Consider the following 26,454-nt stretch of genomic DNA (forward strand, 5'->3'; position numbering starts at 1 on the left):
CTTACAACTGGTCATCACACTTAATGCCCATCACAGGAGCCACACAATCATGTGATCCAAATTTCGGTGCTTGGCAACTGGCATGTATTTATCACAGTTACAGCATCCCAGCAACCTTGCCAGCTACAGTAGAGAGCAAAATTGTGGAAACCTTTTGGGGAAAGTGTATTTTTGAGGTTTGATGGCTAATAACACCACTTTTTTGGGGGAGTAGAACCATAAAATTATATATCAATGGAAAGATAATTTAATCAGGAATGTAATGCAACAAAGTATGTTCAGTTATCTGTACTGTATTCTATGAAAAGTTATAGCCAAATAACCAGAAAAAGGAAGCACAACTTGCTTAGGTTGATATCAGGTAGCTTTCCTTCATCCAATTGTAGCCAATGAGCATGAGTGTTTAGAGAGCCAATCAGGTATCAGCTTGTTTTGGCAATGAGCCAATCAGATCACAGTAGGATTCAGTTATTGATGTCATGTATTGAAGCTGAGAGGAGGACATTTGTCAGTGTGTTATGTGATCACTATCAGGTTGGTTGGGTTTGTTTTTTTCTTTTAGTGAGCTTGTAAAATGTAATAAAATTAAAGTAACAGTGCAAAGAGTTGACTGGTTGCCCAGAAAGCGATGTAAAATAGTATTATTAAGTGAACAAGGCTACAGTTATAAAGAAATTAGAAGAAAAATTGGTGGAAACTTAACCAAAGTTTTCTACTGTATACTTTTCCCAAAAGGTTTCCACAATTTTGGCCACTACTGCACATTCCAACAAACAAAGTCAATGGGAAAAGTCAGATTCAGTTAACAACCGCATGATTCCCTTATCTTCAGCAATTTGCTTAACAACTGTAACAAAACAGGTTGTAAAAGTCAGCACAACTCACTTATCAACCGCCTTGTTTCACAATGGAAATTCTGATCAAAATTAAGTTGAAGACTACCTGTATGAGTGAAAGAAAGCTGTCCTTCAAAAAATTTTGTCAATTTTTTTAAGATTCCAAGAGTGCACCAAATATAGAATAATATGTATACAGAAAACAGAATAATATGTCCCCATATTAATTTCTAAATCACTAGTGAATCAAAAGATCATGTCCATCTATTAAAAATTGAATGGATGTTCCAGAACAAGATGAATATGTGAAATACTGTATTACAGTTCTCATTATTCTCAAGTAATATGGACAATAATTATGGTATGTGAAGTGATAGAGACTGTCAGATTGGGGAAAAGCAATTTATCTTATTAACTTAAATTGTTTCCGAGGAAACAGATGCAATGCAGATACATATGTAAACCACCTAAACATACAGAATTTTTATATACTACAGAATTCAACTTTTTCTTGAGCTAACTTTTGAGGCTTCTGTAAAATGGGACTGCACCTCCTATTAATCTTGAATGTATTGAACATGAATAAATTTCAAAGCTTGTATAACTAAGGATAGACAGAGTATATATAGTATCTTTAAAAAATGAATACTAAAATTAAATGAAGCAAGCTATCCTTATATGCAGAAATCTAGTTTAGCCTATCCAGCCACCCATTTTATTTCTGCAAAAGGATAATTTTCAATTTGTGACTGCAAGAATCAAGGACTTTTGTTGATCCATTGTAAGTCACCCCGAGAGATCTCTTCGTAGGTTAAGATTTCCTTCTGTTTAACTCCTGCATAAGTGATGACCTGATTTCTTCCAGGCTACAGGTGAAAAGGAAGAGATGGAAGAGCTGCAGGCCTATAATCGTCGATTGTTACACAACATCTTGCCCAAAGATGTGGCAGCTCACTTTCTGGCCCGGGAACGCCTCAATGATGAGCTGTATCACCAATCGTGTGAGTGTGTGGCTGTCATGTTTGCCTCAATCAGCAATTTCTCTGAGTTCTACGTGGAGCTGGAAGCCAACAATGAGGGTGTTGAATGCCTTCGGTTGCTCAACGAGATCATTGCTGACTTTGACGAGGTGAGTATGCATTTTTTTAGAAGATTGGAAAATGGAAGGCACTAGAACTCAGTAGAGTAAAAAGTCTTGAGTTTTTCAGGAAGTGGCATGACACGGCCCTCCATGTGTTGCTGGACTACAATTCCCATTAGCATGGCAATGGGCGAAGAAAGAATTACAGAATTACAGTCCAACAACAGCTGGAGAGCCCAGTGCCTACCCTACCTTAGATAGCATTGAAGGGAAAATAGAAATATCATGTTATAATATGGTATGGGTCATTTCCCTCTATAATACTATCTGCTCTTTACAGCAGCAGAAACCTGTTAGTGAAAGCTGGCGAATCCAACAGTGACCGGCTTCACACATCACATTAAGCCAAGATGTTTTGGTTTGTGTATTGTGTGGACTCAGATGTTGTGGTTTGTCAAGCATGGTTTATGGATTTAGCCAATTGGACTGAACCATGGCGAAACAAACTGTGACTTAGCAGAATCTACAAATCTTGCAATTATATTCCTTAGTATACTTTTTCTTCATTCACTTTTAACTACAGAAGGAATCTAAGTTTCTTGAAGTGGTCTGGTAGACAACCCTCAGTGGCCACTACATGTTGGAAAAGATGTAAATCTAGTTGGTCCAATGAACAGCCTTCAGTTGTCAGGTGAATTTAGACAATTGTGATTGATAGAAAAACAATAGTTAAGGGCACAGAATCTAGCTGTCTGAATATGGATATGAATCTTCAAAGTTCCAAATAGAGAAAAAATATGATGCTTTTCTCCCTGAAAATTGTAAAGGATCAAGAAGATTAGTTTCTAAGAAAGAGTTATCTTAGTCTAAAGCCTTGCTTGTATGGGTCTGCTGGAGACCTATCTGTGGCAGAATGTGCTCTCAATTGTCACAGATTGTATTAAAAGGGACAACAATTCATCTTGGTGAATGTTAGTTTGTGTTTCTCTCTGCAATGGTCATAAGTGTGAGGATCAGTCATAAGTCACTTTTTTAACTGCCATCATACTTTTGAATGGACACTAAACAAATAGTCGTTAAGTCAAGGCCCACCTGTGCTCCTTGCTGACCTCTGGATTTTTGCAACCCAGGTAGCTCCATCAGAATTCTCAGCCTGACTATTCAATGGCTCTACTAGCCCTTTTTCAACCTTCAGTTGTTCTAGGCCATGGGTAGGCAACCTTGGTTCTTTTATGACTTGTGGACTTCAACTCCCAGAATTCCTGAGCCAGCTATGCTGCCTTAGGAATTCTGGGAGTTGAAGTCCACGAGTCATAAAAGAGCCAAGATTGCCTACCCCTGTTCTAGGCTATTGTGAGAGCAATAGCAATAGCACTTAGACTCTTATACTGGTCCAGAGTGCTTCACAGCCATCTCTAAGTGGTTTACAGAGTCAGCCATGTTGCCTCCAACAATCTGGGTCCTCATTTTACCAACTTCAGAAGGATGTCAACCCTAAGCTGGTGAGGATCGAACTCCTGGCAGTGAACAGTGAGTTAGCCCGAAATACTGCATTCTAATCACCGCACCACCATGACAGGTTCAGTCAGGTCTTGTTTTTAGCCCTGAACAACTTGGGATCAGATTATTGGCAGATAACGTTCAGCATTATACACTGCTGGTAGCCCAGGTGATGGGTAGGAGGTCTAACCATCCAGGAGTTTCAAAAGGGAAGGCTGCTGGCAGGCACTAGCCATAGATTGTAGCAATGCCTCCCCACAGCATCACAACAGAGGCATCCAAGGCTAAGAAGGAAGCACGTTTGTAGCACATTTATGAAGTTTGCCCTGTCTTGTTGACTCGGTATCAAAAGCATAAGAAGTAATTTTAAGAGCAGGGCCACGTTTCTGCCTATCCGGGAATATTTTAAATGATGATATAAAACCTTCCTCCTGTCCATAGATCATCAGTGACGAACCGTTCAGGCAGCTGGAGAAGATCAAGACAATTGGAAGTACTTACATGGCAGCATCGGGGCTAAATGATAGCACCTATGACCGAGAGGGGCGCTCGCACATCACTGCACTGGCCGACTATGCCATGAGGCTCATGGAGCAGATGAAATATATCAATGAACACTCTTTCAATAATTTTCAAATGAAAATTGGTCAGTAAAGTCTTGGAAGTAGCAAGGGGGAAAAGAGAGGCTTCAAAGTATTTTAAGTTGATGTTTAATTGTGACTTTTTGTGATTCTTTCCTTCCTTCTAGGACTAAACATTGGTCCAGTAGTGGCTGGTGTGATTGGAGCTCGAAAGCCACAGTATGACATCTGGGGCAACACTGTAAATGTTTCTAGCCGTATGGACAGCACTGGCGTCCCTGACCGCATTCAGGTGAGACCAGTTGCGGTGTGACCATTTCCCATCATGAATAAAATGACCACCACTTAACCTTAAAATACACGTTTGCGTTAAATTGAATATCACATTATTCAAACTCACACTAATTACAACCTACCTTTAATTTTAAAAAAATCAGATGGGATTTTGCAAAGAGTGAAGCATCACATTGATTTTGTATTTTAGAGAACGGTATATCTTTTACCCGGACCAGAAATTTCTTTGAAGATAAAAATAAATGTGCTCTATTTGGATTTGACTTGGAGGCCGTTACTATATGAATCAACAACTGTTTCTCCGGGGCTCACAGGATAGCTGTGTGGTCCCAGGAAAATACTCATTTGAATTTAGGACGGCAGTTATCTATACAGTTTTAGACTGGATTAAGATGAAAGTTCTGAGTTTTGCGGCTTTGGCTATATCTTATGACAGTGTTTCCCAAACTTGACAATTTTAAGGCATGTGGACTTCAACTCCCAGAATTCCACAGCCAGCGTTGCTGGCTGTGGAATTCTGGGAGTTGAAGTCCTCATGCCTTAAAATTGTCAAGTTTGGGAAACACTGTCTTATGATAATGGATTTGTAAGTTCATGGCTATGTGAGCTTAGCCGTGTGTTCTAAGAACACCAGCCACATGGTGAAGAGGTACCAAGTAGAAATGTTGATACCCTAAGAGTGCACATTTCTTTGGCTGATTAATCGGTATTTTTGTCTCTTTTTTTTTTCCTAGGTGACAACTGACCTCTATCAGGTATTAGCTGCCAAAGGTTATCAGCTGGAGTGCCGTGGAGTCATCAAAGTGAAGGGCAAAGGCGAGATGACCACCTATTTTTTGAATGGAGGCCCTACCAGTTAGCAAGAACCTATGAAACCAAGGAAACTTTTAAGCTGGGCTTAAACAGCATGGGGTTGATTGGTTCTCTCTGTTTGATCTGAATTTTAGAACCAAACTTCTAGAAAGGAGAATACTTATCTATTTCTATCACGGCATCCTCGACGGTATTGACGAAGAGAAGATGGGTGTTATCACTCTGCCCCTTAAGAGACTTGTTTTTTATTTATTGGGAGCAAAGCCTAACTTGGAGTGCCCCTCCCACTGCTGGGCCCTTTCTTTGGGATCAGGAAAACAAACTTGTTCTTGTATAACATACTCCTCTTCTAGCATTGACCAAACAATCTGGTGAGGGAAAGCGATAGCAGTGGTTAAAAATCACACCGATTTATAAATCTCTGGATCCAGAAAGCTGATATTTTCACTTTAATTCTGAAGAGGGCTGTTCCTCCCACTCACCTCTCCCCAGGGTTACATGGAAGCTCTTGAGAAGAGGCCGTATTTCTCTTGCGGTGGCATTTACCACAACTTTGGGAAGTTCATCAACACTGCTTGCCTCAAATGCCTATTGAATGTTGCATCTCTCACAGCAACACCTGCTTCGTCTGTTTTTTGCACACACGTGCACACACATTTGTCACTGTGAAGTTCAGGAATGCGTATTTCTTGGGAAGGGGTGATAGTTTGGGGAGGGGAGGGTACAGTTCTTTTTTTTGCCAAATTGCTGTGACTGGAACGTGAGGGAAGAATGATGAAGTTTGAGGTGCTTCAGAAAAGGGACCTTGGGACTCTGGCTTTGATACCAAAGAAAAGGGATGGGGTGACGCAGCTTCTTTTCTCCACCTGCCCTGCCCTTCCAAAATAGGCAGAGAAAGACATCACCCCACTGTATGGAAAAGCAAAGGGAGGAGATTGACCTATGACCGGAGGAAGTGGTTTGATAGGTTTACCTCTTTCACTTTCTGCAGGAAGTCCCCAAAAGAAAAGAAATGGCAATTGTTAGCTCCTAAATGTGGAGGACAGAACCTGTTCCTTCCATGTGAGCCTTTTGTTACAGCTGTTTCCCATCCACCTACAATTTTCTTCAAATTTCCCTTTCTGATTGTCTTCCTGACATTCTTTTTATAGGCTGATTAGGTTGGGGAAAGGAATTGCAATGTTTGCATTGAGTGGTCCAGGATTGAGGTGTCACGACTTCTTGAATTGGCCTTTCTAATCTTGGAAGAGAAGGAAGAGGGAAGAGGAAAAGGGTTACAAATCAGCAACAAGAGCCAATCTTACCACACTAGTGTAAATTGAGGAGAATGTGGATGGGCGCTGAGGTTCTCTCTGTCCAAAGATTGCTTGAAGATAGGAGAAACTAAGCTTGAGTATTGCAGTAAAAATAAAAAAAAAATGTTTGTACTGTTTGGGGAAGGGCAAGTGCACACAATAAAAAGGGTTCCATCCAGCGATGGAAATTCTGCACTTAGTGGGACTTGGTACTGCATGAATCTCAATTCTAAAAATATTTCTTCTACTGATTACTGAATTAACTCCAAGGAGACTTGCCGGATGATGAAGACATGAAGCCTGCTTCAGTTCTGTGGCTTTATTTTTTGCCTTTGTTTTCTCCTTTTTGGAGAGGGTATGATTGTAATCTCCATGGTGCCTGCAACTTTCTTTTTTCCTTGAAGAGACTACGGTAACTTTCTTTTGATTCTGCCTGAAGGAACTCTTTCTCATAGGAGCTCTGGATTTTACTGGCTGCAAGCATATTTTTACAGATGGGCTCTGCTAATGTTGCTTTGTTCTTGCCTCTGCTGAGTCTACAATTGGCACATTGCAGCTTCCCTCCCCACCTGTCCGCCCCCCATCAACGTGGGCACATTTAAACCAATGGTGTGTGTGGTGGGGTGTCAATTCTTTGATCAGAAGTGGCAGGTAATAGGAGAACATCCAAGCAATGTGGTAAGATAAAGTAATAGTTTTGTTTCTCTGAAGCAGAAGAGGGGGGGAATTGATATGAAGGGTTTTTTTTAAGCAAGCTGGAGAGATGGTGACCATTTTAAATTGCTGATTTGAAAATAATGGCTTCACATTTTTTAAAGAATTCCTTTTTAATGGAAGACAATTGCCTCTCAGCATAGTCTCTGTGTTATTAGTGCCCATCTTGATGACAGGCTCTGGAGGAGGAGAAAAGTGATTGGTGTAAAAAAGCATCTTGCCCGTGTCTGCTTACTCCATTTAGAGCTGATGCTAAAATGGCTCAGCTTTGTTCCAAGGAGAGAAAAATAAGTGGAGTAGGTGATTATGGCATTTATTTGGTACTTTTTTTTGTTTGCGTGTATATGTATATATGTGTGTGTATGTGTGTGTGCATATATATACACACACACACATATACATACATACACACATACACACATGTGTGTGTATATAAATTATATATAAATTATATATTAAAGCACTTTCTATTACGCTGTTTCATTTTTATTCTGTGTAGTGAATTTCAGTGTGTCGACTTATCCATCATCTCTGCTTCCCTCTGTCCTATGCACACACAATATATACACTTGCCCGAGAATGAAATTATGAGCAAGGAGACGGCAAGGTTAAACATTGTATGATTTAATTGGACAGGCATCCTTGCACACTGTTACCGGTTTCGTCATACAATTAGGAAGCCCCAAGTTGCAAGGCCATGTCTGCCTCTGTGTGAGAAAGTACATTGAACCTAAGGAGGCTGACTAAATACAGGTAGTTCTTCAACCTGCAGCCACTTATTTTGTGATCAAAGTTATATCACTGAAAAAAGTGATTAAATGACGTTTTCACACAACTGGTGCAGCCCCAGGGTCACGTGATCAAAATTCGGACACTTAGCTACTTGCTCATGTTTATGACAGTTGCTGTTGCCTGGGGTCACGTGATCAACTTTTGCGTTCTGACAAAAGTCAGTGGGAAAGCCATATTTACTTAACTGTGTTACTGTTAATACCTGCAGCAATTCACTTAACGGTGGCAAGGAAGATGGTAAAATGGGATAAACAACTGTCTCACTTAGCAAGAAATTTCAGGCTTAATTGTGGTCCTAAGTTGAGGACTATCTGTAAGTGCTCTGAAGATGCTTGGAGTCTGCAATTCCCTGAGTGTTAACAGTTGAAGGGTGCAATAGGTTGGGTAAATTTAACAAAGCTTGTTTTAATATTGTAATATTCCACTGGTTCCCAAAACTCAAATGCAACCTCAGTTGCAACGTGTGCAACATGATAAAAACAGTTTCAAGAGAAGAGGATGGTAACCCTTCATTGTTCATAAGTTTTAAAGTTATGCAAAGCCCTGTTAAAATAGATCATTTTGAGCAGATTGCCTGATTGGTCTTGATGGAGCCAACATTAAGTTCCTAACTTCCCTAATGACCCAAGGCCTGCCTCCTGAACAATGTTCCTTCATCTCACATGGTATGGTTGAGCAATCCTTCTCTCAGCCTCCAAATCATAGCCATTATGGACAATATTACTGGGTAACTAGTCATAAACAGTTTTAAATAAGAGAACTTCTTGATATTTAGAGGATGTATACACGTTCTTTTCCTTGGGAAGAAAGACATTCTCTAATGCAGTGGTTCTCAACCTTCCTAATGCCGCGACCCTTTAATACCGTTCCTCATGTTGTGGTGACCCCCAACCCCCCCATCCAGCTGGCCGGGGAGGGGGGGCAGGAAGGCCTCTCCGCTGGCTCCGCCCAGCCTGGTTGGAGAAGTGCCATTCCTCTCCCTCTTTCTCTTTTCCTCTCTCTTTCCTCTCTCTCCTCTCTTTCCCTTTCCTCTCTCTTCTCTCTTTCCTTTCTCTTTTCTCCCTCTTTCTCTTTCTTCTTTTCCTTTCTCTTTCCTCTTTCTCTTTCCTCTCTTCCCTTTCTCTTTCCTCTCTTTCCCTCTTTCCTTTTTTCTCTTTCCTCTGCCCCTCTTTCTTTCTCTCTCTTTCCTTTTCTTTCCTCTTTCTCTTTCCTCTTTCTTTCTCTTTCCTCTCTCTTCCTGTTTCTTTCCCCTTGCTCTTCCTTTCTCTCTTTCCTCTTTCTCTTTCTCCTTTTTCTCCTCTCTCCCTTTCCTCCCTCTTTCCTCTCTTTCCTTTCCTTTCTCTCTTTTCCTGTTTCCTCCCTTTCTCTTTCGCTCTTTCCTTTCTCCCTTTCCACTCTTTTCCTCTTTCTTTCCTTTCTCTTTCCTCTCTTCTTTCTCTTTCTTCTCTCTCTCCCTTTCCTCTCTTTTTCTTTCCTCTCCCCCTTTTTCTCTTTCCTCTTTCCTCTTTCTGTTTCCTCCCTTTCTTTCTCTTTCCTTTCTCTTTCTTTTTCTCTTTCTTCTCTCCCCCTTTCTTTCCTCTCTTTCTCTTTCCTCTCTCTATCCTTTCTCTTTCCTCTTTCTCTTTCCTCTCTTTCTCTTTCTCTTTCCTCTCCTCTCTCTCCCTTTCCTCTCTCCTCTTTTTCTCTTTCCTCTCTCTTTCCTCTTTCTCTGTTTCCTCCCTCTTTCTTTCTCTTTCCTCTTTCTCTTTTTCTCTCTCTTTCCTCTCTCTTCTGTTTCTCTGTCTTTCTCTCTCTTTCCTCTTTCTCTCTTATGGCAGCATCATCGGGGGTCCCCACCGCCCCCGGCCTGGCCTCCACCGCGTCCTGAGCCGAACGGCAGGGAGGGGGAGCAGGATGGGAGGCAGCAGCTCCGGTGGTGGCAGTGGTGGCATGGCTGCATCATCGGGGGTCCCCAGCCTGGCAGCCGCCCCTGCCAGGACTCCGCGCTGCCTGGCCTCACCCTCTGCCCATCAATGGGGCCGCGGTGGGGGGTCATTCAACCCCCAAAGGGGTCGCAACCCACAGGTTGAGAACCACTGCACTAATGAGATAGATGGGGAAGAGAAGGGGGGTAGATGGAGTAACTGCTTTCTGCACCCCTATCCCTAGTTTCAAGAGTTTTTCCTATCAAATATCAGAATGTTGACAATAACTAGTCAATCCATCTGGTGGTCCTAAAGGCTGAGGACTTTATGTATTGTAGACTCATCTGTGGAGACATCAGCTTTTGAAGACTGGTATTTTAAAATGAAAAGACCTGTTTTTAAAAATCTATTGCCTAACCTATTAAGGCCACATACTTACTGTAAGTCATTTAAAGGGTTATACAGTAGTGGCCAAAATTGTGGAAACCTTTTGGGAAAAGTGTACAGTAGAAATGCCACCTTTGGTTAAGTTTCCACCAATTTTTCTTCTAATTTCTTTATAACTGTAGCCTTGTTCACTTAATAATACTATTTTACATCGCTTTCTGGGCAACCAGCCAATTCTTTGCACCATTACTTTAATTTTATTACATTTTACAAGCTCATTAAAAGAAAGGAGAAAAAAAAAGCCCAACCAACCTGATAGTGATCACATAACACACTGACAAATGTCCTCCTCTCAGCTTCAATACATGACATCAATAACTGAATCTTACTGTGATCTGATTGGCTCATTGCCACAACAAGATGACACCTGATTGGCTCGCTAAACACTCATGCTCATTGGCTACCATCAGATGAAGGAAAGCTACCCGATATCAACCTAAGCAAGTTGTGTTTCCTTTTTCTGGTTATTTGGCTATAACTTTTCATAGAATATAGTACAGATAATTGAACAAACTATGTTTCATTACATTCTTGATTAAATTATCTTTCCATTGATATATAATTTTATGGTACTACTGCCAAAAAAGTGGTGTTATTAACCATCAAACCTCAAAAATACACTTTTCCCAAAAGGTTTCCACAATTTTGGCCACTACTGTATGTGTGATGGTTTCTCTTTTAAAGCTGTATTTCAGATACAAACAACAACAAAATAAAATGAATGGCAAAAATAAACCCTCTCAAAAATGGACATCTTATCAAAGCTAGTCTTATTAATTCATATCATGTTATACAATTAATATGGTTTAAGGCAGTTATTTAACAGTGAGTACAGGTGGGAAATTAAATAGTTTGTGATAATTTGCTAATTGGAACAACTGGCTTTCAATCTTTGCTGACATCAAAGGCTGAATTAACTGGTCCTGTATGGAGAGGAAGCTCACCATAGCAGGAAGGTATGTTAGACATGTGGCCTCCATTGCATTATCTCAGATGTGCACACTAGCTTCACGCTAAGACAGTGTTTCTCAACCTGTGGGTCGGGACCCCATTTGGGGTCAAACGACCATTTCATGGGGGTCGCCAAACAACGCAGTCTGCCATTTTTTCCCCCTTTTCCTTAGCTGTGCTACTCCCTTTTATTCTATTGGCTTTTGAAAGCCAATAGAATAGAATCTCTTGAATAGAGTCTAATTCTATTGGCTTTCAAAAGCCAATAGGAATTGTCCAGGCTGTCTCTGCCCTGCTGAGCCCGCCAAAAGTCCCATTCTGCAAACGGTGCTGCACCAGTTGAGTAGTCCTCGACTTACGGCCGGTTGAGTAGTCCTTGACTTACGACCGGTTGGGGGGGTCGCAGCATTAAAAAGGTTGAGAACCACTGCGCTAAGACCTAGAGTGACCTGCTAACTTTTAGCTGAACATGTTTGTGAACCACGGGTATTTTTGGCTTGCAATCTGTAATTTAAGGCTTAGCATATGTGGGAAGCCAGACAATTTTAGTTTATTCAAAAACTGACTTAAGGAAGTTAAGATTTAATTTAATATGTGATCCCATTCACACCTGATTTCTTGTTTCTCACACATATCCCACTTGGAGACATACAGGAACTCAATCCCTAACCACATATTGCATTCATACATAAGCCTTTCACCCATTACCATCCAGGGAATACGTTTGCACCACACACCTGGCTTAGTTATTGAATTAGCCCTCGCAGTACACTGGATTATTAACCAATTGGGTTAGGTTAGCACCACATGCTGTCACAAAACTTGATTATGTGTCATCAAATTGCTGTTGACTCTTTGCAACATCATAGATTTTCTCCATGATGATATATCCTCAAACTTTCTATCTTCCAATATTGAGCCTCAAAAACTAAGGTTAAAATTAACAAAGCTTAAAGTGCAACTGCACTTGTTACATCTTTACCCACTTTGGTTGTGCTCAGGATAAATATAGCCATTGTTATTAAGCTATAGAATGCTATTTTATGACAACAGTGAAGACACTTAAAAACTGACTGTAGCTATAGCAACAGCAAGGATTCTTTAAAATCCTGGCTATTCCCAGAACATAATTTTCAATTTTATAATTTGTTAACCTTTAAAACATTACAATTCATGCTTGATTATTAACAATGGGGTATAACTACTAGTTGTGCCAGGATTTATGTCTTGCTATATTTTTTAGGTCCTAAATATTGCTGTATACTAATCCTGACTTCCCTGACTCTTAATTTGGCAATATCTAGATAGCTGCTGGTTTCCCATTCTCTTAGCCATTCTTCAGTGTGTGTCTTTAAACCAAATTTTAAAGAACTGGAATTTTGTCTGAGTTGCAATTTTCAAGCATTTCATCTATCCTAAACCCCAAAAGGCTATTGTTCAACATTATTACCACTTATAATATGCTGGTTTCATAATGTCCAAATGGAAGAAGTGCACTTTTTTTTTTTGCAATGCAGTACTGATGGTCACAAATATGTCTTTTTTAGTTAATATTTGCTCCTAAATATCACCATTAAATCTAGCTATCATTCTAGCCATAGCCAATAGTGTTCATTAAACCCAGTTGTTTAAAGTTGTTTATAATAAAGATGTCAGTCAAAAAACACACATAGCATCTATTTAGATCATGATAAAATATTGAGTTGTGAAGGAATGTCTCCACTCCACTCTTAGACATTTGAAAGAAGTCCCAAGTATATGACGAATGTTATATCTATATAGAATATTTATGTAACAAGCTAGTGTAGCAGTATGGCTGAATCCATAGGGTGAGGGATTGGAGGCCTCAAACCCCAGACAATCTCTGGGTCTAGATGTCCTAATTCTACATCCTGCTTGGTGGGTATCTTTTTCTCATGTCCTCCCCACTAATCCTAATGTATGAGTTAGTGATCATACAGCCTATACTCTGATTGGAAAATAACAGAAAAATATAGTAGATAAAAAAGAGAAATTCCACAGTATACTATCTTCAGCCTGTAATGTTGAAGCTGAGCTGAATGAATGCATATTGCTGTATTGGAGATTGGCTGGCAACAAAGGTGCAGAATTGATTCTTAATATTATATTCAGTAAGACCCATTCAGTAGGAATATTGCCTGTATTTTAAAATTTTTCAATTCCCTATTCCACATTCTATAACTTAATCTTTGCCCTTTAATATCAAACTAAATTGCACGTTGTTTTCACTGAAAGCAACATGAAAAGTCATTAACACATTAGTACTTTCTGTACCTAAGTAGCAATACCGCTCTGGGGGGCTTAAACTTTTTCAGGGTGCAGAACCTGCTAACTCAAAAATAAGTAAATCCTGGAACCACTAATCAAAAAGCAAACTTCCCTGTTTCCCTGAAGATAAGACCTACCCCCAAAATAAGACCTAGCTTGATTTTTGGGGTGGGCCTAATATAAGCCCTATCCTCAAAATAAGCCCTACTTAAGACCCCATCCACTCCGTCCCACAATAGGTTTCTTGGCAGGCCGGATCGCGTGCCTCCCCACCCCACTGCCTTGCCTGCTGCCGGTGCCGCCACTGTGAGATGGCCTGAACGTTAAGACAGCCAGGGCCTGAGGCAAGCAGAGGCTGCATCTTTTCTATCCCTGCCCTGGATTGGGGAATCCAGCGGACAGCTGGGCGTGGGGACTGGCCGGGGCCTCAACCATCAGCTTCTTTCTCACCCTCACCCCAAAGTGCCTCCGGAGGTGGCCTGCACTGCCCCGCGGGCTTTGCTGACCTTCTCTTCCTCTGCGGAAGGGCAGGAAAGAAAGCTGGGCGTCCCGAGATGTCCCACTCTGGAAAGCGACTCAGGTTTCTGTTGGTGGGGGAGGAAGGCTTAGGAAACTGCCTTTTCATTTACTTTCATCATTAATATTGTGCAGGGCTTTTTTTCTCATAGAACACCCAGAACAGAGTTCTGGCACCTTTTTTGGATGGAACCTTATAGGGTAGGCATGTTGTATGACATGTATGAGTTCTGGCACTTTTTTTTTTTTTTTTTAGAAAAAAAGCACTGAATATTGTAATTCATCCCTGCAGCTCCTGGAACCTCCGAGCACTGTTTTTGGTGCTGCTCGGTTTTCACTCTACCTCACCCCCACCAGGCTGATCTGGTGGCAGGGATTGCCTTCCACCTTCCCCGCCGCTGCATTGGCAGCTGATGCTGCCCTCCCGAGGCAGTGCGGCGATTGGACGGCAGCCATGCTACAAATGGGGATAGACCATCCCCCAAACCTCAGCCATCCTCTCCATGGCGCGCTGCAGCTGATCCAAAGCACTGCTGAAAACAGCAAGGCAGACACACACACAGATGCGGCACCAAAAACAACACTCGGAGCCTCCAAGAGCTGCAGTTATCCGGATGCACCCTTTGCAGTCGTCCTCCTGCAATGCACAGGCTTCCCCTGTAAGCAATCCGGCTCGCCCAGGGTCAGGTTGGCTGTCACGGAAGCTCGTCCCGCATGTGTGGTGGAACTGGAGGATGGGGCTGGGCCACGCCTCCCGTGACGGCTAACCTGACCCTGGGCAAGTTGGATTGCTTCAGCTGTGAGGAGCCTGGCCTAAGATTTCCATCACCCAGGCTTCCTTAAGCGGATGGGAACTGCGGCCTGCCGCAGCTGAAGAGTTTAGCTGAGCCACAAAATAGAATGGACCTGCAAAGCAGTGGTGCGCTCCAAGCAAGGAAGCTGCGTGAGTTTTGAGGGTGCGAGTGTATTTCCACGGCTCATGCGCAGAATTCACACCGCGCCTTCCCATTGGTGTTCAAGGATGCTAATAATGGTAAATACAAATCATTTTTTTGAAAAATAAGGAGACGGATTACAATATTGATGACGAATGTAAATGAAAAGGCAGTTTCCAAAGCCTTCCTCCCCCACCGAGGGAAACCTGAGTCACCTGTGGGGCAGGGTGCCGGCCGGGCTGGGCCTTGTGGTGAAAAAATAAGACATCCCCCGAAAATAAGCCCTAATGAGTCTTTTTGACCAAAAATAAATTTAAGACCCGGGCTTTTCAGGGAAACACAGTTGTATTCAAGTGAATTCCCACCCACCACCTTTAATCTCTTATGGAAACCCTATCAAGTTTTTATAGAATACTGTTTGGAAAACCCTGATCTACTTCAGCCTTAGCTGATTACTTGTGGGGTTACTTCTGGTAGACCTTGAAAGGGAGATTACCAAGATTGGTTGGATTGATTGGGAAAATAATTTAAAACAGTGGTTCTCAACATTTGTGTGACGGTGACCCCCGTCACACAAACGTTCTGCGCATGCACGGCGCCCCCCATGCACGGCACGCATGCGTGGCGCCCCTGTGCACGGCACGCATGCGCGGCGCCCCCATGCGTGGCAAGCATGCGCGGCGCCGCCCCTATAGGGGAGAAAATGGCGGATCGCCTTCTTTGGCGACCCTCGAAAAATGGTCGATCGACCCCAAATGGGGTCGCGACCCAAAGGTTGAGAACCGCTGATCTAAAAGAAAGCAGGGACAAATAATGTCTATATCAGTAGTTCTCAACCTTTTTAATGCCGCGACCCCCAACCAGTCGTAAGTCAAGGACTACTCAACCGGCCGTAAGTCGAGGACTACTCAACTGGTGCAGCACCGTTTGCAGAATGGGACTTTTGGCGGGCTCAGCAGGGCAGAGACAGCCTGGACAATTCCTATTGGCTTTTGAAAGCCAATAGAATTAGACTCTATTCAAGAGAGTCTATTCTATTGGCTTTCAAAAGCCAATAGAATAAAAGGGAGTAGCACAACTAAGGAAAAGGGGGAAAAATGGCGGACTGCGTTGTTTGGCGACCCCCATGAAATGGTCGTTCGACCCCAAATGGGGTCCCGACCCACAGGTTGAGAACCACTGGTCTATATTGTTGCCAAGACAATTAAATGGATGAGTTGATGAAGTCATCAGGAACCGAGCTTGATTCAAATGAGTATTTGGGATTGGGTGATATTATCTGTGGCTATGGTGAGAATTGATAATTTTGAGCATGATTACCTGCTCATTAAAATACAATGAACATAGGACCCACCTAATACCTCTATTCTGCTGGGTAAGAGACTTTACCTTTAGTCCAGGGGTGTCAAACTGGCGCGGCCCACAGGCCAAATGCATCACACACAGGCCACACCCACCCTGGCTCCGCAAAGGTAAAAAAACCATTGTGATACATCACGATACATCACGTGATGCGATCAAGTTTGACACCCATGCTTTAGTCAATGGTGCAGGTTAGGGCTTCTGAGCTGACAGACTTTTAAACATTAATGAACAGAACATGCAAACACAGCCATTAGAGGGCAAGGGCAATGTGAGCCTGCAATTTGACTATCTAAAGATGGTCTCCTTGCAAGATAATTTTACACCCAAGTTTACTTTTCTTGTTAATACCACATGGATTTAGTAGTCATGGGGAAGCAAGTGTCTGGTTGTCAGCAGGCTGGCTCAACAGAGTAAACCAGAAATAAGCAAAGCAGAGAGAATGGTCTGATCTTTTTGAAACTTTTTAAAACTCACCATCCACATTTCTACCTTAAAACATTTGATGGGGTAAAGATGGTATTGAGCCATCTTTTTCTGTACCATTTTTTTTTGTTTTTCTGTTAAAATGTTTTAATCCTGCCATCAATGTTTAAGTGTTATTCCACTGTATGCATTGTAAACCATTGAGAATCATCACCCTACGATGGGGGCATAAGTTTGATAAATGATAAGTAAATAATAAGAATCATTGCTGTAATGAGTGATGTGCTATGAAAATATCTTTTTCTTCTAATGCAGGAAAAACATCCCTCCTCCTGGACTGAGGCTGGATTGTGTTCTGCTCTGGTTTATTGAAACACCAAAAAAAGGTCTCCATCTCCCTTTCACAGGAGAGACAGAGAGAGAACAAACTTGTTAATTCCACTTATTATCCAGTCAAGGGGCTCTCCTGCTTCTTCTTAGGCTTCAGGAACCTTCACTCAGAACAGGCTGAAGAGAGGATCAGTGACTGCCATGTAGTCTATAAACCTACAGCCAAAAAACAAATGGAATTGTTAATTCCCCTTTCCTGTTCTTAATCTAGAATCATTAAAGTGCAGTTTCATAGAACAAAATATAACAGTGAAAAGATAATTTGTTCTGCAGAACATCTCTGTACTTGTATTTTTTTAAACTTAACACTGAGCAATGAAAATCATATTTGGGCTAATAAAAAGAAAAGCAGTACCCCGCAAGTCAATTCCATCCAAAGGGGACAAGTGATTTCATAGGCAGGGCAGATGCCGCAGCATCCTGTAGTCCAGTGTTTCCCAACACTGCTGTAGTGGGTCATAAGGATGAAGGACCACAAACAGAGGTAGGTGCCGGAGCACCCATAACTTCAAAAAGGGGTCATAAGTAGGTTCTGGGAGGAGGATCTGTCATAACTTCAAATGATAACTAAGCAAGGACTACCTGTACACAATTACAGAACAAACTTAAATTGTAGGCTAGAATAACTACATCAACTACATGAGACTGTCCCAAAATTAAAGGGCTTCCTATCTTTTGCAGGAAAGCTGAGAGAATAACGTTGCTTTCATTCTTTTAAAAGGAAACTAGATTTCTTGCCTCTTAACTGCAAAGCTAGAACTCTCACAAAAGCCACATTGCTTATATACATACTTAAAACTAGTTTAAAAGATTTATATGAGTATTTGTACTTTGGTAAACAAAGAGCAATCCTGATTTAAATGTACTATATTTTGCTGTTGCTGAAGGCTAATGTTGGATGATAGAACACCTTGGCTCCTGATTCCTTAAAACTACATTCACAAACCTAAGCCACCAACCTCACCGCACTCAGTCCAGCTAAGGAGGAAGCGCTTCCCCGCAGGCGCGGTACCTCTTTACGGGCTCCTGGGTGTCAAGTGATCCCCTAACCCTCGCCGCTGCCCCAACTCAGATTGCTCCGACGTGCTGAGCCGCTGGGGTCGGATCCGGGCGAAGAGTGTTTTTAAAGCCCGGTGCCAGCAGTTGTTCGTTCATTTGCTACGGTAAGACATACTGATCCGTATTCCGCTTCTCCGGAGTAGATATTTACCCCCTTAAGATACCTTGCATGGACAGCTGATGAGACGGGAGTCATGAGGTCTCAGAAACAATGCCCCCCCTCCATTTTGGCAGTGCCTCTATCTCACCGTAGCATGATGAAAAGTGCACGTGTATGTCTACGTACACACGCACGAGAATATCGTGATGGGAAACCACAGATTTGCAAGCTATTCGGCGTGCCTTATGCCCCCTGGCGGTCCTTCCGCGCAGGTGCACTCTGACCGTTTTTTGACGGTCCGGTTTAACAAAACAGAACGGTTGCTGGTTTGGGCTGCTTAGGAGAAGGAGTATGAATTTCTTGGTTGTGAGAAGAATCGGGCATAATTATAGGGGTTGGGAATAGCTGATCTGACATGCTTCTTTTTTTCCCCCAATCTCCCTCCCTTGAACTCAGACATACAGCCCCTGGCTACAATCCAGGAAAACTGCTGTCCTGTATACATTTTCACACACAATATGCTGAGATAGATATAATGAATTGATTGTACGATACAGTATATTAAGCTAAATTTGGTCAATTTTAACTTTTGCTAGGGTTTGGTGGGGTTTTTTTTGGTCACTTGTCATGTTGTACAAACCCAGACTTTTTCATTAGTTTATGGTTAAATGTCTTATCTAAACCTGGAAAATGGGTTAGTTAAGTAGATTATGTGAATGTAGGTTTAAGGAATCAGGAGCCAAGGTGTTCTATCATCCAACATTAGCCTTAAGCAATAGCAAAATATAGTACATTTAAATCAGGATTGCTCTTTGTTTACCAAAGTACAAATACTCATATAAATCTTTTAAACTAGTTTTAAGTATGTATATAAGTAATGTGGCTTTTGTGAGAGTTCTAGTTTTGCAGTTAAGAGGCAAGAAATCTAGTTTCCTTTTAAAAGAATGAAAGCAACGTTATTCTCTCAGCTTTCCTGCAAAAGATAGGAAGCCCTTTAATTTTGGGACAGTCTCATGTAGTTGATGTAGTTATTCTAGCCTACAATTTAAGTTTGTTCTGTAATTGTGTACAGGTAGTCCTTGCTTAGTTATCATTTGAAGTTATGACAGATCCTCCTCCCAGAACCTATTTATGACTCCTTTTTGAAGTTACGGGTGCTCCGGCACCTACCTCTGTTTGTGGTCCTTCATCCTTATTACACTATGGTCCTTCATCCTTATGACCGACTACAAGGATGCTGCAGCATCTGCCCTGCCTACCTTCCTCCCACTATTGTGCCCTGCTAGGTCCCTGCAGAACTTGGGCCTGTTTTCTTTCCTCACTGAGTCCACTCAGGTCTTGGACCTTCTCCCCAGTTTCCGTCACCCATCACGCACTTACCTTCTGAAGATCTCTGGACCTCACATTGGGGAAGGAAGGCAGGCCACTCCGTCCCTGAACGTCACTGGACCGTGTTTTAAAAGTAAGTGCACGAAAAGTGACAGTGGGTGGGGAGGAAGACATGGGGCCCAGCAGAAAGGGAAACACGACGAAGGCCTATAGGGACCGAGTGGTAATGGGGAAAGTCCTGTGGGGATCTGGAGGAGTGGGATACTAGGGCTGTAATGACCCCAAGGGATAGAAGTGGAGCATGGAATGTCTCTCGGAATGGGGCAGGCAGTCCTGCTCCTGCACTAGGCCTCCCAGGGCCTCCCCCTCTCCTGTGGCACTCTGCTTAATGACCACATAAGGGAGAGTAGGGAGTGGGGATCATCTAGTGAGGTGAACTTGCTTAACAACATCACAACAGGTGACCATAATGAGCAGGCTCCATTAATCCTAGGTCAAGGAATACCTGTATCTTTTGAGAACAAATGTTTATGGTATCTTTAAAGCAGGGGTCTCCAACCTGTGGGCTGCAGTCCAGTATCGGGGCCTGTTGGCCACCGGGCCGCAGGAATGGTTGGTGAGTGCGCACACTGCCACCAGCATCATGCGGGCGCTCGTGGCCCATTTGCACATGTGTGCAGGCGCTAGTGCCACCACGTGTGCACCTGCTTGTGCAGGTGCGCACGCACACATTTCCCTGCTCCTTCCTTTCCCTCCAGGCCGCCAACCCGGAATGGTTGGGGAGCTCTCTTCTAAAGCACAAGCTCACAGATAAACTGGTCACAATTCCTCTTTTTCCCATTTTTAACTGGTGGACAGTATGATGGGGATGAGAGAAACATATTTACTCAGAGGGCTATTAGCCTAAGAAAAGCATTTCATGGATATGCAGTCAATGAATTGCCTACTATATATAAGACTTCTTGCTGCAGCACAAGAAGCAGTTAGTCCCAAAGATGCTTTTTCAAAAGGCAGGTGGACTTTCTTGGTTTTTTCCTTGAAAACCAAAATAAACCAAGAAAGCACCTTTGGGACAATTATGACCTAGTCCTAGATATTGAAAATCTCCGTGGATAAGAAGCATTTAATTACTGCTGCATATGTGACAGGATAAGCAGCAGTCTGAATCTGGTCTCTTCTCAGTACATATCTCTTAATTTGAGCATCTCGGTCAAACTAAAAGCAAATCTGAAATTGCTACTTCAGTGCAGAGTTATTGTCCTTTTAATTACACATACTTGTTAATTTCACTTTGCCACTACATTACCAGTTTGGCACAACTTACTCTGTCTGAATTGTTATTTTTTACCCAAATAGAAACGATATGTTTTTTTGCGTTTCTTACATATTTGGTCTTTTACCCTACCTTTGTCGATAATTCACTCTTGAAACATAACCATAGTACTGAAAATGGACCTTCGTGCTTCTGATAAAAATAGATTTTTTTACCACCAGATATATTATTTGTTTTAAAAAAAAAACTGCACAACACACATAAATGACACCCCCCACCCCCCAAGTCTGGAGGTGAGAATGTTTCTAGTCTTTGTGCAACTATTTAATTGGGGGGGGGGAACCTAGTTTTTCTTCCTAGTGAATTAAAACAAGATGCATGGCTCAATATATTCAAGTTATCTCTTTCCTGTCTGCTCACTAATGAACTTAAGCTTACCAGTACTGTGGCCTTGACTCTTAACTAGATTTCTCTAAAAAATGTGAAAAGCAACCTTAAATCCCATATTATACTGAAACAGTTTCAGATGAAGGGAAGGAAGTTAGATGGATGCCCATTTTAGACTAGAGTCCCAGGGGTTCTCAACCTTGGCAACTTTAAGACTTGTGGACCTCAACTCCCAGAATTCCTCAGCCAGCAAAGCTGGCTGAGGAATTCTGAGAGTTGAAGTCCACAAGTCTTAAAAGTTGCCATGGTTGAGAACCCCTGCACTAGACGGAAGAACTAATTGTTTGCTGTTCACTGGATGCTTACTTGGTCATGGGACTCCGCATCAGTGGGTACCTTGGCACCTTTATCCAAGGTAATGTATCTTCTGGCTTGATTGATGAATTCTTGGGCTGCCACCAACCAATATCTTGTCCACAAGTCAGTGGTACCCTGTATTCTTGATTGGGGTCTACAAAAGAGATTAAGCCTTCTGATTGCTTAGAAAAGGGCTAAACACTGTAGGCAAGGCAAGGTAGGATCTCTAAACAAAACCCCCTTTGACCAAGCATGGCTTTATTATTTGAAGCGACCTTCTCCCTCCTGCTGTTTCTTATCTAACTGCTTTATTCCCTGGAAATCCAGGGCTGTTCTTTCCTGTATTTTGCCAGACTAGCTAGACCTAGTATGGCATCATTAATACTTTTAGTATTAATGGTGACGGTTTCATTTTTTTTCAAATAGTTGGCTAAAAATTAGTATTCAACCTGGTATCTATGGGGAGCTTTAAAAGATGAGAGCACCTGGTTGACCTTTTCTGGTTTGGAAGCTAAGAATAGTCAGGTTTGGTTAGTATTTGGATAAGAAACTACCAGAAAATAGGGGTAATATGGAGGAAAACGGGGGTAAACAATTTTCATTTCTCTGCTATGAATACATCATGAAGTCACCAGGAATTGAGCTCAGCTCAAAGAAGACTTATTTATAGGCTATTGCAGCTGATTGCTAAATTAATTATTTAATGATCAATTAACTGGAAGTGAATGTCAATGTGAAGGTTTTTGCCTCTTTCCCACACTGCACAAATAGCTGGCAGTGAGTTTTGGGACTTGCTCTCCTCATCCACTACAGGAAACCCAGGGACCATCTGGTTTTCTTCTGGTTCAGTCCACATTGTCTCCTAGCATGCTCTTGAACTATGTTGTCTCTGTCCACGCTGTTGCTCTTAACCCCCAAGACTTGAAGTATATTGTAAATTGTGAGTACGGTTACCCCTCTGCAGTGTATTCCCTGGGGGAACACGGAACCAGCAACCTTACAGATATTATGGGGTTCTTGCACCCATGGCCAATAAGCTGCACGATCACAAATGATGCCAGTTGTGATTAAACTTCTGAGGAATCATAGGTTCCTCTGTTCCTGCTGTGAGCATTTCTGCATTTACTAAAACTTTGATTTAAACCTGACTCTTGGTGCTTCTTCACCTACATTTCTTGAGCCTCTTCTGTTTGATAGCCTCTTGATATTTCTGATGGCTACCCTGGTGTTCAGTGTCGTCATTGTACCCAAATTGTCCTATAGGTGGGAGCTTTGGGTAGAAAAGTTCCAATTTCGGAGGGATTGTTCCCACTGGAGATGGACAGAAAAAAATGTCACTCCATAAGAAAGCAATTCCCAGACAAGATTCAGAGCAAGTTACACAATTTTTTTTTTACTATTCATAACCGTATTTTCCCCAAAATAAGACCCACCCTGAAAATAAGCCCTAGCCTGATTTTGGGGGGTGGGTCTAATATAAGTGCTACCCCAAAGATAAGCCTGGGGGATCGGCATGGCCAGCACAAGAGGCAGTGAGCACGTGGGGACCAATGGTGTCCGGCAGCAGTCGCAACCTGACAGCCCCTTGGCGCAGTGTAGCTATAGTTACTAGCAATAGCAACATATTCATAATTAAAAACTGAAATCTGTGTTGAAGAATAAAACTCATCCACTTTCTCGTTCACTAAAATATTTCAGTGCACAGATGTATGTATAAATGTGTGTGTATGTGTGTGTACATATGTAGTATTAAATAGTAGAATTTGAGAATTGTTATTTCTTGCAGCCTAGGAACAACAATTTTACCAATATAATTTGATTAATATTTTCTCTGTTGAAATCTCGCCTTTTAAAACATGTCATGGACATACAAATTATTGAATACTCAGTACTTATGCTCCAAATTTAAAGTTTATGTTGATGAGTACCTCATTTTAACAACATGGATTCCCTAGAAAGATGAATAGCACCAACTGTGATTACTCCCAGAACTGTGGTTCTGGGAATTAATGATACATTGTCTGATCTGAATACAGTAATTTTGTAAACAATGGTTACATTGCTTTAAATTTTTGAAGGGTGCACAGGTATGCATGCAGAATAACTGTTCTTAATAAATCCTAAGAAAGAAAAAGACAAACTTTCTAACTTTATTTAGATAATGTCCTTACCTGGCACTTCATATTTTGGTAATGATAGTTTTTTATCACGAAAGGGATCCTGAGGACCTAGAAAAGTTAATCCAAAGAAAGCCATTACCTGAGCTTTGTTTTAGTACTTAGGTTCAACTGTATCCAACTACAGTATTCTATTTCCTGGCATCTGAAGCATGTTTGCTTTGTTACCATGGTGATATACTGCTGAACTTAGTACATTACCTAAGTAAGCAGTTCGTGATGCCTTAAGGCAGGGGTTCTCAACCTTGGCAACTTTAAGACTTGTGGACTTCAACTCCCAGAATTCCTCAGCCAGCAAAGCTGGCTGAGAAATTCTGAGAATTGAAGTCCACAAGTTTTAAAGTTGCCAAGGTTGAGAACCCCTGCTAAGGCAATATAATCTGATATAACTTAAGAAATTATGTATTTTGGAACTCCATTCCCCATTGTTGTGTCATCAACTTGCACTTATTTGCATACAACATCAAAGGATGAACAAAAATACTCCCAGCTGATTTAAGGTTGATCATATTTCTTTTGCTTGCCAATTGGCAACACCTAGCCAGCCTTGGCTGATCTCAGAAAAGTGAAGCAAGGTTGGGCCTGGTCAGTCACCGGAAGAAAGGTTACCAGGAAATTCTAACTCTGCAGGCAAGACTAAGCATCTTGGAAAAAGACAGTAGCAACTAGTTTCATAATGTTTCATGTTCTGTCTTGAGGGAATCTTTATTTGACTGTATTAAATATCCAGTAACCTGAAAGCTGAATCCAATCAGCTTGTGCAGGAGTCTCTGGAGCAAGTCAATGCTACCAAATGCTAAAATCTAATCAAAGTTTGCCTAAAGCAGCTCAAATCGAGGACTCTGCTGTATGCAGGCATCTTCTGATTCTATCACAGCAACAATGGCTGCCAAATCTCATCGGAAATCAGGGTCTTTATGTCCATTGAGTTTTAAAATTCTTTTTAAGAGCCCAAAGGTTACAAAACTAGTCAGTGAGCTCATCCAGAAAATGTTATGGGGTAGATATTGAGCAAAGCATAGGGAATAGGGAAATTGGAGACAGAAAATAAAAACTGGCTGAATATTATAACCACGAAGATTAGTTTTTTTCCCTCTTTTCTCTCATACTTCCAGGAGCCAAATCAATAGCCGTCAACGGTGAAGAAAAGACTGATCGCCTATCAACGAACTGGGCAAGCCCAAACCGGAAGCTCGGTATGCAGACTCCACCCCCTGCTGGGTGCTGGGAAGGAAGTGCGCGCGCGTCGGCGGATTTAGACGCGATCACGTGAATACTGGCCGGTATGTGCGTGCCTCCTCCAGCGCATGCGCTGTTGTCGACGGCGACGACGGCCATCATGGCGGTGTCTAGCGCGGCGGCTGCTGGGGGTGGAAGACGCTGGTATTTCACCCGTGAGCAGCTCGCTCGGAGTCCTTCCTGGCGCTTAGGACTCGACCCGGACAAGGAGTTATCGTACCGGCAGCAGGCAGCTAACCTGCTTCAGGATATGGGCCAGCGCCTCAATGTGTATCCCTTCGGCAACTAGGCCGCGCCTCAGTAGGGATTGGGCTGGGTAGGGTTACGGAAAGAGGACTAGGCCCGCCGGAGATTCTCGTAAACAACTTGGGTGCCTGTTTAAGCTTACCGGGAACGGAGGGAATCGAAGTATTAAAAGAGACAGGGATCGCGGTCGTCGCACTGTAGGCAGGGAAATGCTTATATGGCCGGAGCGCCTTAGGCCATGTTTCCGAAGGAGCTTGACTTGGAACTGCTAAACAGATAGGTTTGCTCGGTGGTTGTGGAATGTTAAACGCACATGTTGTGCAGGCTGCTGGGATGCTGTTACGATTTAGGTTGAAGGATGGGCCCTGAAGTGGTCCTCAACTGATTTGCAAAAGCACAAGAGACCGGTTAATAACACGTTACTAACAGGCATTTATCTGCGCGTTGCATTATTTAGATATGTAATTTTGAAATTTGATGTTTTGAGGTGGGAGAAAAAGTCAACCATCCTTCCCCCGTGTGTTTGATTTGAACGCTAATATTAATTTACTTTTGAGCCTCATTTTCCCACCAGCCTATTGGTATTTAACAGTTTGGCTGAATAAATTTTGAAGTCTGTAATAGAAAGCTTAGTTCAACTTTTTAAAGACACAATTTAGCAAGCTTAATGTGAAAATATTTGCAGTGTTTATATTTATATATTTATATAATATTGCAACACTGGCTAAAATATTTAGGGTCTTAGGTCTTAAGTCAGAGTCTCTAATTGTGTAAATCCATGTATACTTTTACTCAAAAATCAGTTCTATTCTTGGTTTAGTTTAAGAAAGTCAACTTTTATAATACTTAGCTTTCACCTTTCCTTAAGAAGAATCGTGCACTATTAAATTTTAACATCTTCCTTAATGATGAACCATAGTTCTCAACTGACTATTAATACTGCAATTGTTTATATGCATCGATTCTACATGGTTCAGTCCTTTACCCACTTTCATCGAAATGTAAGTATGTTAACAGTTTGTGTTTCTCGGCTGGAGTACTGAATGGATTTATTGTGTGTGTGTGTGTATGTGCATAATATGGAGGCAGTAGAACTTTAATAGTTGAAAAAAATATTCTGTGAAGTCTTCAGAAATGGGTTCCATCAAATTTATGCTTAGA

The 26,454-nt window shown here is 42.0% G+C and overlaps 3 protein-coding genes across 5 annotated transcripts in view; 2 read left to right on the forward strand and 1 right to left on the reverse strand.

The window, feature by feature from the left end:
- Window positions 1-6,513, forward strand: part of ADCY6 (adenylate cyclase 6) — a 61,113-nt gene extending 54,600 nt beyond the window's left edge. For all 3 annotated transcript variants that reach the window (XM_039330535.1, XM_039330534.1, XM_039330536.1), the window contains 4 exons: window positions 1,702-1,965; window positions 3,859-4,063; window positions 4,166-4,290; window positions 5,027-6,513. In XM_039330535.1, coding sequence (XP_039186469.1) covers window positions 1,702-1,965; window positions 3,859-4,063; window positions 4,166-4,290; window positions 5,027-5,152 — 720 coding nt within the window. In that variant the 3' untranslated portion in view covers window positions 5,153-6,513. The remainder of the gene's footprint in view (window positions 1-1,701; window positions 1,966-3,858; window positions 4,064-4,165; window positions 4,291-5,026) is intronic.
- A 10,571-nt stretch (window positions 6,514-17,084) lies between these two features.
- On the reverse strand, window positions 17,085-23,939 carry TEX49 (testis expressed 49). The gene is made up of 4 exons (XM_039330607.1): window positions 23,803-23,939; window positions 22,802-22,942; window positions 21,641-21,785; window positions 17,085-17,282 (listed from the first exon to the last, which is right to left on the reverse strand). Exons 1-4 carry the CDS (start codon window positions 23,885-23,887, stop codon window positions 17,234-17,236), a joined length of 420 nt encoding a protein of 139 aa, XP_039186541.1. The 5' UTR covers window positions 23,888-23,939; the 3' UTR covers window positions 17,085-17,233.
- Window positions 23,940-25,098: 1,159 nt separating this feature from the next.
- Window positions 25,099-26,454, forward strand: part of CCNT1 (cyclin T1) — a 12,676-nt gene continuing 11,320 nt past the window's right edge. The window contains exons 1-2 of the mRNA XM_039330598.1: window positions 25,099-25,317; window positions 26,213-26,294. Coding sequence (XP_039186532.1) covers window positions 25,148-25,317; window positions 26,213-26,294 — 252 coding nt within the window. The 5' untranslated portion in view covers window positions 25,099-25,147. The remainder of the gene's footprint in view (window positions 25,318-26,212; window positions 26,295-26,454) is intronic.

The sequence above is a fragment of the Crotalus tigris genome, unplaced genomic scaffold, assembly GCF_016545835.1.
Source record: "Crotalus tigris isolate CLP2741 ecotype Arizona unplaced genomic scaffold, ASM1654583v1 scf7180000024429.2167931701:2281839, whole genome shotgun sequence".
Taxonomy (NCBI): domain Eukaryota; kingdom Metazoa; phylum Chordata; class Lepidosauria; order Squamata; family Viperidae; genus Crotalus; species Crotalus tigris.